Source organism: Mus musculus, chromosome 2, assembly GCF_000001635.26.
Source record: "Mus musculus strain C57BL/6J chromosome 2, GRCm38.p6 C57BL/6J".
Taxonomy (NCBI): domain Eukaryota; kingdom Metazoa; phylum Chordata; class Mammalia; order Rodentia; family Muridae; genus Mus; species Mus musculus.
This window is the reverse complement of record NC_000068.7, coordinates 125,644,350-125,658,415: the sequence shown is the minus strand read 5'-3', so window position 1 is coordinate 125,658,415 and position 14,066 is coordinate 125,644,350. Positions and strand designations below refer to the sequence as shown.

General features: G+C 45.5%; 1 protein-coding gene across 4 annotated transcripts in view; it reads left to right on the top strand.

Annotated features, from left to right (window-relative positions):
• Shc4 (SHC (Src homology 2 domain containing) family, member 4) overlaps positions 1-14,066 on the top strand; it is a 96,710-nt gene that overhangs the window by 65,733 nt on the left and 16,911 nt on the right. For all 4 annotated transcript variants that reach the window (XM_006499656.4, XM_006499655.4, XM_006499657.4 and 1 more), the window contains 4 exons: positions 807-927; positions 2,696-2,864; positions 5,881-5,941; positions 9,097-9,270. In XM_006499656.4, coding sequence (XP_006499719.1) covers positions 807-927; positions 2,696-2,864; positions 5,881-5,941; positions 9,097-9,270 — 525 coding nt within the window. The remainder of the gene's footprint in view (positions 1-806; positions 928-2,695; positions 2,865-5,880; positions 5,942-9,096; positions 9,271-14,066) is intronic.

Here is a 14,066-nt window from a genome sequence, read left to right as displayed (position 1 = left end):
CTTATTTATGCTGGAGTTTCCAGCCCCCCCCCCCCGTCTTCCTGATTTTTATTTCTTTCAACACGAAGGAAAAAAATTACAGCCATTTTGGTTCTATTTTGCAATCACTCTCATTTTGATTTTGTTTTTTTTAATTGAGCCACATATGTATGAAATTAGAAATGAACAAACAAGAAACCCTCAACTATAATGACATCTCTGTATAATGTGGTACAACTTATCTTGCTCCATCTGAGGAACATTTCTTACAGGCCCAGAGTGGTGGCTCAGTGGGTAGGGATACTTACTATCAAGCCTGAGTTTGATCTCAGGGACTCACAAGTTGTCCTCTGACCTACACTTGATCTCTCTCTCTCTCTCTCACACAAACACACACACACACACACACTTATAAATGATTGCAAAAAAATTAAAGACAGTCTGAAGCATGAGCCCTAAATATCTGCCTTGATACCACTTTTTTTTGAAACAGTGTTTCTCTTTGTAACCTGACTGTCTTAGAACTCACTCTGTAGACCAGGCTGACCTGGAACTTACAGAGATCCACCTGCCTCTGCTTTCTGAGCGCTGGTATTAAAGGTATTTTTATACCACACCCAGATCAAAATTTCTAATTTTTCAGGTATGTGGATTTTGAATATTTTCTCCTTGATTTATATTCAATATGAAGCCTAATTATGCCTTTTTAGAGATGGAGTAAGTTTGATTTTTTTTTTAAAAACACAACTATTTTCTCATGTTCTGGAACTATTTTGCTTTTGTATAATGTTCTCATGATACTATATTTTTAATGTGTCTTCTCACAGCGTGCCACATACTGGAGTGTCGCAGTGGAATGGCCCAAGACGTCATAAGCACCATAGGGCAGGCCTTTGAACTCCGGTTCAAACAGTACTTGAAAAATCCTTCCTTGAACACTTGGGAAAGGTCAGTCAAGAGTTCCATAATTATTTAATTTTCTGTCTTTCTGGACACTTAAAGCATTACCATGATGGCAGGATGTGTAACGCATGCCTGGCTCCCAGCACTCAGGAGGCAGAGGTTGGGGGATCTCTGTGAGTCCAAGGCCAGCCTGGTCTACACCGCAAGTCCCTCGTCAGTCAAGGCTACTTGGTGAAACCCTGTGTAAAAATAAAGCACAAAAAAAATTTTTTTTAAGTTCACTAATGAGATGAATATTTGTTCTTAAAAGTAACAGTTTCAGCAATAAAACCAAAAATAAGAGTGGCTTACTTTTCTTCCACTCATATTTATCCAGATATTCTTCTGACACTAAATGTGGGAAGGAACCAACCCCATTTCTCCAGTGTTACATAAAACTATGAATTACGAAGTTATGAAATAATAAACGTTATCAAGTTTCTCCGATTTTCTTTAACCCTGAATCTCATGCATATTCGTAAAAAACAAACCGAAATGGAAGAGTAAAACAGGAAAAATCGACAATCTCTGTAGGAATCTGTTAGCTGCTGGTAGGCCTCCTAAGTGGCTGCAGCCTTTGGGGTGGAGCAGATGTGACCCAAAAAGCTGGTGTTTCTCCTGTCTGTGGCCATGGATGCTTTCAGGCCACCAGCTACTGCCAAGTTCATGCTCAAGAAATAAAATCCTTGGGCATTTATTTTTAAGTGTACCTTTCCCCACATTATCATCTTGTGTTATCAGTGAGCACTGGGTTTGGAGATCCCTCTTTATGAGGTAGATCCTCCAGGGCAACACAGAAAAGGGGTACCAGAAGCCTTGGTGACAGCTTTTACTCAGGATCATGCGGTCATGGGGGTTGATAAGTTAGTTCATTTTTAAAAAGACTTAATTTGGTTTGAGAAAGATGGCTCAGTGGGCAAAAGAGCTGCATCCTCAAAACAAGGAGGGCAAGAACTGACTCCCAAAGTTCCTCTGACCTCCAGATGTGTGTCATGGCACACACAGACACACACAGACACACACACAGACACACACAGACACACACGAACGCCTCCTCTAAATCACACCGCACCCCCCACCCCCCCACCCCACCCCCGCATCCCAAGCCTGCCACATGCATACAAAATCCTGAAGAGATTTGGTTTGACTTATTCTTTTTTATAGGAACTTTTGTTGTTAATTCCAATTTGGAAATGGATGCCAGTTTGTTTCTTTTTTTTACCCTGTTTCAAATTTAAAACAATTGCATGTTTACAGAATTCCCTCACTTGCCACATGTGACTCTAATAGTTCTTTATGAATACCATACTTGTCTAGATTTGTGCAGACAAGATAGCTGGCTACAGCTCTCCTTTTAAAATGGATTTTTCATCTTAGTTTAGTAAACTGGGCCGGGCTTTCTACCCAAAGGACAATTTCTAAATTTTCTTTGACCAAAACATCTCCAAAATGAAGCTGTGTGTCTTTATGATGCTGAGGTGAAAGAGCCTTTCACTCAGGTGAGCTGTTTATCATCATTAGTACCACTAACTGGAGAGAAATACGAAGGCCTCACCCTTGACAGTCTTCACTGGCTTTCTCCATCGGCATTCTCCACGGACTTCCAAGCACGCTAGTGCAGAGGTTCAGATGTTTGACGTGGCTTAAGCACGGCTGTAGACGTAAAACACGCCTGCAGATTTTCGGCATGATTTGCTTGGCTCTGATTTCTTTGTATCCCCTACAGCCTTCGAATTCCCACGCAGCCTTTTGGGGCCTCTTTTTCCCCTTACAGGGAGGAGGTACTTGTTGATGGTGCCCCTGAAGACAGAGACCATGACTATTACAACTCCATCCCGGGGAAGCAGCCACCTGAAGGCGGCATTTCAGATGTGCGCATCCAGGCTCAAGCTACAGACCAAATGGCATACTGCCCTATCCGGTGTGAAAAGTTGTGCTATTTGGTAAGCACTGGTTTTTTTTGTTCCTGGTACCGCAGGTGTGATTCTGTTCTTACCATGAGAGCCCTCGATTTGAGGATTTTCAAATGTGAAGGTACCATGTTCTTCAAACGTGGGGGGTAAATCACAGTCTATATTGGATCATTTTTACTCTCAGTACCCTATCAGGGCTTTCTAGTTGACATCATATCCGGCTTCCCTGGGAAAACGAAAAGCACCCAGTGCACTGCTGTCATCTTTACCCTCCCACCTGCCCTGTCTTCCTGGGCTCCTGCTTCTTCCTGAGTCACTGTGTCTCTGAGTATAATCCTCCCTGTGCTCTGACCCTCCTCTCCTGCCAGCCCTACGGCCTTGCCCAGAATAACGCCATTGGCTCTTTTCCCTCTGCCTGTGGATAAGCTTTGGCCGCTGCAATCCACCAACACCACCTCACCTTTTCATTCCCACTTCTAAGGCCATTGTCTTCATCCTGGCTCTCACACACTTTGAGACCTTAACTCTGCTTGGCAACCTGGGGTAAATGACTTTTATGTAGGTCACGAGGGACTTCCTTGCTAAGTGGATTTCTCCCTTTAGTAATCTTCCTCCATCTTTAGAGCTGACACCCACTGGATGAGTCCTCTTCTGTTGGCTTCCAAACATTATTTCATCTTGGTGCTCCCTTCCTGAACTTTTTACGTCTGCCCCAGGTCCCTTGATCTCAACATTTTTAGTATAGTTGAAAGAATCCTACAGTGAACACTCACATGTAGAGTCCTACAGTGAACACTTGCGTATATAACACGTGACTCATTACGTTTGTTTTATCACATGGGATGCCACAATCCATCTTTAATTTTTTTGCATATTTGTGTATGGTGTGTGTGTGTGTGTGTGTGTGTGTGTGTGAGAGAGAGAGAGAGAGAGAGAGAGAGAGAACATGTAAGCACACATGGAGGTCCGGTTGATGTCCATCATTTTTCTCTGAATTTACTTAGGTAGGGTCTTTTGCCTGTTTACTTAGTCAAGCATCCAGCTTGCTCGAGGGATTCTCTCTTGCTGCTTCCTGTGCTCTGGGATTTGTGGGAGCTGTCTGGCATTTACATGGGTTCTAAGAACCACAATCTTTAGGCTTGTCTGGAAAGTTTTCTATCCACTGAGCTACAGTTCCACATATTTCTGTTCCTTTGAAAAGTGAGTTGAAGCATGGCAGTGGTGGTGCACACATTTAATCCCAGCATTTGGAAGGCAGAGGCAGGCGGATTTCTGAATTCAAGGCCAGCCTGGTCTACAGAGTGAGTTCCAGGTCAGCCAGGGCTACACAGAGAAACCCTGTCTCGAAAAACAAAAACAAAAAACAAAAAAGAAAAGAAAAGTGAGTTGAGTCTTTCCTTTTCTCTCATATTTTCTTCTATTTCCTCATGGAGACCCCAACCCTATCTTGCTCTGGGGTGAGCATCTTCTGTGGCTCCTCTTAGGCTTAGGTCTTGCCTCTAGTCTGAGGACACATTGGTCCTCTAGTTTTTCTTCTTCAGCCCTTCCATGTCTCCTAAGCTCTAATACCAAACTGCATTGCACTGAGTCTCACTGTGTAGCCCTGGCTTGGACTTCCTGAGATCCACCATTCTCTGCCCTGTGAGTGCAGGATCCAGGGCACTTTACCGTGCCCCGCTCCATTCGCCTTTCTATTTAGTCTATTTAGTTTATTCTGCTACTCACCTCTTTCACTCATTTTGCCTTTCCTTACATTTTGGAGCCCATGTCAACTTGTGCCCAGCATCATCATGTGAGTATCTTTTTTATCCACTCAGGCTTTATTCAAGTTCTGGTTCTACTTGCCTAAATGATTCTGAGAGCCCTTATCCGGCACTGATTTCAGGCCCTCAAGCCATCTTACATACTATTGTCAGATAAAGCTATTCATTTATTTTAATTTTTTAAAGATGTGTGTAGTGTGAGTCCTTGCTGGAGCAGTCTCTCCCTCTCGCTCTCTGTCTCTCTGTCTCTGTCTTTCTCTGGCTAGCTGTTCTGGGATCTCCTGGGCATTTACCCACCCCTGGCTCCCATTTCACCCACCCATGCACTGGGATTACAGAGCTCTACTTCACAGGGCTTTGCCTGGACTCTCAGGATCTGAACCCCAACCATCACACTTGCTCACCAAGTACTTTACACATTGATCCATCATCTCTCCAGGCCCAGATGAGTCTTTCTTCTCCAAAGCATCAGCACATCTTCATTCCACTGCTGGAGATAATGTGTGCAAAGGTGGGGATAACCGAAGCCCTCTGATTGGCTGAGATTTTCAAGAGTAACAAATGAGTCTAGCAAAACCCTAGTAGAGCAGGGTTTGTCACCTCAAACACAGGTAGCTGCTGGGATAGCTCAGGTTGTACTGTGTTTGCTGTGCAAGCTTGAGGGCCTAAGTGAAGTTAATCCCCTGCACCCACATTAAAAGCACAGTCAGGTGAGGTGGCATGGGCTTATTTTCCCAGCGCTGCAGAGGGGGTAAGAGACAGCTAACTAGGGTTCCCTGGTCAGCCAGCCCAGTCTATCTCAGAGAGCCCCTAGTTTCCCCTGGTCAGCTAGCCTGGCCTATCTCAGAGAGTCCCTGGTTTCAGTGAGTGATTGAAACCCAAAATACCAGGTGGATGGCCTCTGAAGAATGACGCCCAATAGTAACCTCTGGCGTCCATACTTACGTGAACACACACTCACAAACACATCTACAGACACACACACAAAGCAACTAAGCATCACTTTCTAGCTGACACTGTGAATGCTGGAATATGACTTCTGCAGCAGAGGAAGGGACCCTCAAGACACAGGACATGGGCAGTCCTTTCGACAGCCCTAAACTTCAGATCCACATTAGCAAATAATTCCAAAAGGGTGGCCATCGAGTTCTGTTTTCTTCCACCCAGATTCTGTTTCCAACCTGTCAGAAAGTGAAGTTGCATGCTCTATTTTCCTGAAAGCTATCATTTTCTTTATAAACATGCCCTCTTGATATACATCCTGCAATCTGTCGTTTGTACAGCCTGGGAACTCCACGTGCAGCGGTGTGTATAAGAACTGTATGGGACGGAGCAGGCCAATAGGTAGGTACAATGCCTCCCCAGCTGCCACCCCAACTCCTTCTATGCCATACGACTGTGTAGGCTCTGCCTCTTAAAGGGCAGACGTGGGACTAAATGTGCAGCCATTGTGCTGCCTGCTTCCCAGGGAAGCCAGAATGCTATCGTGTGTTGTTCAACAGCCCCACACTTCTCCCTTGCTCTCATGTGATCCCCAAGGGGGTGGCTGTACCACTGGGTTCTGTATTGCTTTGACATCATGAAAACTCTCATGGAAACGGAATGCCTGGAAGGCCCCTTGTAGTTTATCTCTGATTTTTGCCATTCTACATGCTGCGCGAGAAGATCTGTGAGTGAGGACAGCACTTTAACTTTCTATAAGCATATTTTCTTTTTTGATAGAAATTAAAATTCCACTGTGGTGCTTACCTTAAATCCCAGCACTCCACTGGCAGAGAGCTCAGAGTTCAAGGCCAGCCTGGGCTCTGTAATGAGTTTTGAGCCAACCAGGCCTCCATAGTGAAACTATGTCTCAAAAAAAAAATTTTTTTTTTTTATAAAATTCTTTACAGTCAATTAAGATCCTAAGTTAATTACTTCTCAGTCTTTTGGCTGAGACCAAGTTTTCAACTCTAAACTAATTCTTAGTTATATGGCTGAAAATGAAAGTGCAAATGCCTCTGAAATCGTGCCCTCTTGGAACGGAGACCTTCCTGTCCCTCCTCCTACTTCCCTCCTCCTGGGAATTCCCAGCATTCAGCAAGTACCTGGTAGGAGCTTGTCCTGTTCGGACCTCTCTGTGACACTGGCAGCACGTTCTCCCGTGCGAGGCTGACTTGTTCTGTCTCTCACATCGTTGCATTTATTCAACAGTTTCCCTCGGTGATATCTATTGAGGCCTCACACAGCATTTAGTATCAAAGCCCATGTCCATCTACATTCAGAGCAGGCTAATGCTGAGAATGGGGAGAGGTCTCATTGGATTAGGTCGTTACTGATCCCGCAACTCATGACACTGCTTAGGGAAGTATTGTCCAGCCTGCAGCTGCCTTGCAGTGATCTGTTAGTCACTTTGTCGTGAAAATGTGGAGCAGTTTCCCTAGCCCATAACTCTATTCGACTAAGCAAGCAGTCACATGTCACAAAGTGCACAAATACAGCGCCCGGGCAACCCTTCCCTCTGCAGAGACTGGACAAACAGAAGCACAGAGAACAAGGAGCAGGTACAGGTACCAAGAGTGGAGTCTTCCCATTGGGCCTCTCTCTCACCGTCATAGGACAGCTGGTGTGAGCTTGTCCTGTTTGGAGGGGGTGCGAGACTGAGGGATAGAAGAAGGAATGTTAGGCCGTTAAGAGCCACGGTCCTGGGTACAACTTCACGATGATCCTGGAGCACGTACAGCTGAAGTTTATGAATGTGCTCATTTAGAGACGCAAAAAAATTCACCCCGGCATCCTCATGACACAGCCATTTGGATGGATAGTCCTTCATGCTATCAGATCATGAGAGACTGTGCTAATACCCATGTATCCAATAACAGTCATGGGTGAGACATGTGATGCTTTGCAGCTGTGAGCAAGGCGGATGTTACCCTTGCTTTTGTGGAATGTGCAGCCTAGATGTGGTACAGACCTAAGCAAGTAAGAAGGGTGGGAGGATTGATCGCTCCCATGGAATGGCCTTCAAAGCCTAAGTACAAGCCTCTGGGAACGCAGAGAGCCCGCTAGCCTTGAGCAAAGAGAGATTTGAATTCATGCCTGAGGTTTAAGTGGCAGCCATACTGCAGAAGGCCAACGTGACCTCCGGCAGAGACTGGAAGTAAAGCCGGATTGACAGAGAAGTTCTGCAGAGGAGTAACTAGAAGGTTTTTTTAAATCTCTGAGAAACGTGATTGGGTTTTCAGTTTTAAAAGAGCATTTGGCCAGTGTGTGTAGCCTGAGATGGCTTGGGAGGGAACAGGCTGACGGGAGAGGAGGAACTAATGTGAGGGAAGAGGCCACTCCACTATATACAGTCAAACACCAGCAACCAGGGCAAGGCTGAGCTTGGCGAGAAGAGGAGAAAAGAGCCAGACGTTCTAGCCTTAGGAGCTTGTAGTAGTCGGGTTTCTCTAGACTCACAGAACTCATGGAATGTCTCCACAGATTAAGGGAAAATATTGAAATGATTTACATTCTGCAGTACAACTAACCCAACAATGGGCAGCTGTGAGTGGGAGGTCCAAGTATCTAGCAGTTGCTCAGTCCCATGAGGCTAGGTGTTTCAGCTGCTCTTCTGTCTAAGCTGGAATCCTGAAGAAGCAGGTTCCAACAGATGTGCTGGCAAGCAAGTGCAAGCAGACACAGAAGAACGAACCATTCATCTTTCCATTGTCCTTATGGAGGGCTCCAGCAGAAGCTATGGCCCAGACGAAGGGCGTATACCACCATGCCTGGACCTAAGCTTTTCTTTACTTGGAACTTGCTCTGTCCCAGGCTGACCTTGAACTCAGAATTCTGCTTGCCTTTGTCTCCTGGGATTCAAGGTGTGTACTGCCTTGGCTGGGCCTAAGCTTTTCATGACCACTATGCCTCAAGATCCAGATCAAACCATGTGTCATCCCATGTCAAGATTTGGGATCAAAAGCCTGTGTCTTCCAACCTCAAGATCTGGATCGCAGGTGTGCTCTCCATTTCTGAATTATAGTTCATTCCAGATGTACTCAAGCTGACAGCCAGGGATGGCCATCACAGAACTGTGTTTCTTTCGTTCATTCATTTACTTCTAAGTTAATTTGGTGTAAAGGAAGTAAGACTCTGTATTAAGTAACAAGCCTTTAAAGGGGGTTTAGTGACAGAGTTCACATTCAGCATGATAAATTTCCTTTCCTCCTGGACTATCTATCACCTTGATCAGGCACTGTTTGCTCTACAGATCCTTGCTTTTACTAGCCATTTCCTTCAGGTCTTCCTGCATACCTCTCCTGTCTGTTATTGTTGGTGGCACCGCTGACAAATGGAATACCGCAGAGAGGGGAGGGGAGCAGGGAGAGGGTGGTTTTTCCTCAGAGACCGAAGTGTCAGTGTTCAGTCCTTGCTGGGGTGGGTATGCATGACACACAGCTTCCTGTTGCTCTTCAACTCAGCCATGATTTACATGGCAAAAAATATAATGCCCTGCTCTCTGCTAACCCGTCCAGGTATCCCGCACGAGAGAGCGGGGCAGGGTGACACACCATCGCTGAGGCACTTCTGGAGAGTGGATCTCTTTGACGACCCCTGCTATGTCAATACACAGGCTCTTCAGAGTATGCACAGCTATGCTGGAAATCAAAGCTCAGCTCTGCCACAGGGGAGCCCCTGGCACCTCGGAAGTAAGTGCCTCCCCACTACTTGTATTTATTTCCTGGTCTGCCACCACCAACAAGCCAATCACTGTGCACGTTGTGTCTGAGAACAGCTCCCGATTCTACCAGCTATGAAGGTCGAGTGGCCAAGCCAAGCTGTTGGCAGCATTGACTCCTCTCGATGCCCTGAGCACTCTGCCTAGTGCCCCTGTCCTCGTTTCTGTGGCTAATTGGTGACTGTCAACAATGCTTGGCTCATAAGCACTACAGTAGCTTACATCCTCTGCCTCCTGTGGCTGGACAAGTCAGCGTTTTGAGTGTGATGAGGTGGTTGTACAAGATCCTTAATGTGATTATATCTAAGAGGCCATTTTACCAAATTAGACAGGTGACTAAGACTTCAACATGTCTTTTGGGAGACCACTATGATCAGGCACCGTTTGTCATTTAAAAACTATTTCCTTGGCTTCATCTTTGGGGAGTTACAATGATTTCTCTCTTCTTTCCTTCCCCCCCTCCTTCCCTCCCGCCCTCCTTCCTTTCTTCTCTTCTCTTCTTTCTTTTTTCCTTTCTTTCTAACTTGTTATTTTTGGGGGGGATTACATTTATTTGTTCATTTGTGTGTGTTCATACACATGAATAAAACACAACGGCATTCAGGGCAAGCTGCAGCTCTCTCCCTCCACCCCGTGTGTCTGGCCGTTACACTTGGATATGATGCCTGCAGGCAGGTAAGTGCCTTTACCTGCTAGTTTCTTGACCTCTTAACTGTTAACTGTTAGTGAATAATGAATCAGATCTTTGTGGACATGTTATGTATTTTAATGATTTAGCATATGAGTATTTTATTTTATTTTATTTTATTTTATTTTATTTTATTTTATTATTGGATATTTTATTTACATTTCAAATGTTATCCCTTTTCCCAGTCCCCAGCCCCCAAGCTCCCTATCCCATTCCCTTCCCCCTGCTTCTATGAGGGTGTTCCTCCATCCACCCACCCACTCCCACCTCACTGCCCTCCATTCCCCAACACTGGGGTATCAAGCCTTCATAGGACCAAGGGACCCTCCTCCCATTGATGTCCAACAAGGCCATCCTCTGCTACATATTCAGCTGGAGCCATGGGTCCCTCCATGTGTACTCTTTGGTTGGTGGTTTAGTCCCTGGGAGCTCTGGTGGGTCTGATTGGTTGATATTGTTCTTCCTATAGGGTTGCAAACCCCTTCAGCATCTTCAGTCTTTCACTCCTCCATCGGTGATCCCATAGCACATGGTTTTGAATCATTCTTCCATCACTGAATTTACTTCCATTGCTTCGGAGTCTCTGATGTGTGTTTTTGATCAAGCTAGGGCTCACAAAGCCAGCTGATAAGCCTGAAATTGTTTCTTTGCATGAGGAGCAATGGACATTGTCTGTTCTGTTTAGTGTCATTGCTCATGTAATCACCTCAGCCGCCCTGACAAATACAGCCCTGAAATGAGAGCTCTGTTCTCTAACCGTGAACTTCAATTGTGGGTCGAATACGATGAGTGAGAAATCGTGCTTTGGTGAGCTTGCCTGGGGGTGGTAAATGTATAAGTAGGAATGGATCAATAAATCTAAATAAGCAAAAAAGCTTAAAATCATTTGAAAAATAAACAACAGTGTTTTCACAAGATGCTGTGCTCAGAGGTTGGTGTGGTACCAGCCTTGACTTGCTCCAAAGCTGGGGAAGCTGCCCCTGAGGAGGCCCCTGAGGAGGCCGGGTCGCTGCCCAGGCAGCTTCTGCAGAGCTGCCAGAAGTGAGCTTCTCAGGCAGGGCAGCCGTGAGCTGAGACGGGTCAAAGGAGATTTTGTGGGGTCTGGCCCTCAGCAGAACCTTAACTGTCTAGATGAAGTGAGCCCTCACAATCAGCAGTGAGACAGGTCGTCTGACTTGGTAGAAAACTATGATTACTCGTCACTCTCACTCCAACCAGGCTTGTTCTCTGGAACTATACACCAAAGTGGAGGTCGGCATATGGGGTCTCTATGGGCACCACCATCTAGATGCACAGGAAGAGAGTTTGCCTGGGCAGAGGTGCAATGGAACACATTTTAGGCCTGTGAAAGCTTTGGACGACTCCTCAGAGAGCCTGTGTGTTCTGCCAGCATTGTCCTACACAGGGCCCAAGAATCTGTCTGGATGTGGGCCACCAATGGTAGGCCATCTAGGAGCTGACCACCGGGCTGGGATGGAGCTGTGACGGGGGAGGCAGTTGTTTCCTCCTTGAAGGAAGTTCACCTCTATCCCTCACAGAAGATGGGAGATGGTGCCGGGGTATTCATTTCACATTGTTAAAGTGAGTTCCTGAGGTTGTCCAGAGGGAAATGTCCTGTGTGGCTAAGGCGATATTTGTTACAGAAATGGCTTCCAAGGTAACTTAGTAGATTTAGCCTTCTGTTAGAGACGAAGAAAAACAGGATGTGGTAATGTTAATCCATAGCATCCAATCCCTGCTCAGACAAGGCTGCCTTGCCCGGACCACAGCGTTTCTGCTTTTACCCTTCCCTTATACCTGCACTGATATCAGCACCTGTGCTAATGCTTTCCCAAGGTTCACCTCCTATTGGGATTCAGCGTGCACAGCCTCCTGGGCTTTCTGGCCCCCCCTTGAGGTTAATGTCAGCTTGCCATTCCTCCATCCAAAAATCAAATCCCAGTCCAAATGCATTTATTTTTATTTGTATTTCATGTGCAATGGTGTTTTGCCTGCATGGATATCTATGTGAGGGTGTTGGGGATTCTGGAGCTGGAGTTACAGAGAGTTGTGAGCTGCTACGTGGGTGTTGGGAACTGACCTCGGGTCCTCTGGAAGATTGGCCAGTGCTCTTAGCTACTGAGCCATCTCTCCAGCACATGCCCCCAAATGCATTATTAAAATGTTAATTTAAGAAAATCTTAAGAGCAGTGGTCATTCATATCTATATATCTATATATCTATATAATCTATCTATCTATCTATCTATCTATCTATCTATCTATCTATCTATCTATCTATCTATCTATGTATATACAACATCCCTTAAATAGACCTTCAGCCTCTCTTTTGTTCTCCAGTTTCCCTCTTCCTTAAAGATCCTTTTAGCCTCTTTTCTCCAGACTTTGCTTCCTTTATCCAGATAACCCTACTGATCCACTCAGGAAAAAAACAAAATAAACACACACAAGCCCAGAGTTGTGACCAGCAGGGATCCTTGGTCCATCCCACCACACTACAAACGGGAGGTGTTCTGAGAGCCTTATTGTTTTTACTGATGGTGGCAGAGAGGGTTCTCGAGCTCTGCTTCCATAACCAGGATCCTCCTGGATCCTGGAGCGTGAGACGGACTGGCTTAGTTATCTCTAAGTACCGGTTCAAACACGGGTGGCGCAGGACTGAGACTGGGCAGAATTGTTACACGTGACACCTGTCTTCCCTGTCTGGCCCCAGGTGTCTGCATGGGTCCTCGCCTGTACTCAGCCCGTGAGAGGAAAGGGAAGAGTAGCACATGAACACTGCTTTAACGGGTGTCCCCCAAAGTGTCAGAGGATCATTTCTTTTCACTAGAAGACATCATTCGTTTATTCACTTGTAACTACAGAACCCAGACATGTGGCCACCTCCCTACAAGGGAAGCTGAAAGTTACTGTATCTGGGTGCCTAGAGAAAGCTTAGGGGTCCTGTAGTGTGGTGGTGGCAGTCGGGCATTGCCTGTGGACAATTGTCAGGGCCCAGGTCTCTGCTGTCTTCCTTCTAACTCTCTAACATCTAAGTGGGACCCTATACAATATGGCACGCAGCCTCCAATGGCTGCCATTATCACCTGCCAAAGTGCCTTCCCTCTCAGCACTCAAACTAGCTGATGGCATAGAATAATAGAGATGCAGCTGTGCGGAGACTCACATTCCCAAAGGGGCAGCAGTCACTGGCATGCTGATGCGCAGGGACTCTGAAGACTGTCTGAGCCACAGATGACACTGCTTGCTTCAACCCTGGCTCAGCTTTGTCAACTGACTCTTGTCATTGCTGTCTGTGGGCTTCGCTGTGCCCTGGGCTTTGCTGTGCCTCCTGCCACCCCACTCTGCGTGTTTGCCTAGGCCAGACGCTGAGGGTGTGCCTCTCTGGCGTCTTCCCTCTTTTCAGCTTGTTTCACATTGATATGCATATGAGAGTTTAAAATTTGTTTCAGGAGCCAAAATATAACAAGGAGGCATGCAAAGTCCTTGGCAGTGTGATTTCCCCAATAGCTTGGTGGAGAATAGTTCTTTACTGTTATTTTATTGTTTCATGGATCCCTGGTAATGTGTCCTCTTGGGCTGTTTTTTTAATTATTCAAGTATTCCTTTGTTAGTTTTATTGATTTTATTGATTTTGCTCAAGCATTTGAGCTTTTATTTTTTTTTCCTATGTGATTAATCTCTATTTTTTTTTTTTTATCTCTACCACGTTTCTTACATACATCTTTTCAATTAGTTTTCGTTTTGTCTGGCTTCTGTTGCATTTTCTTTTATAGGCTGTATAGTTTTATTTCCTCTTGGCCCTTTATACTTTGTATGAGATAGTGAATCTGGCTTAATTTCGTGTGGATCCGCCTTCCAAGCACTGCTGACTGGGTGCTATCTTCCTCCCTTAACACCACTCTGATACACTAAGCTCATGCTCGTGCTCCGATTCCTGGGCTCCTCCTTACAGTTTCTCTATTGGCCAATCTTTTGTTGTACACTACCGTACTTATTACCAAATACTAAACTGACATAGCTTTGTAACTTTCTTAACAGGCACATAATCTTCCATTATATTAAAAATATTTTTTCTCT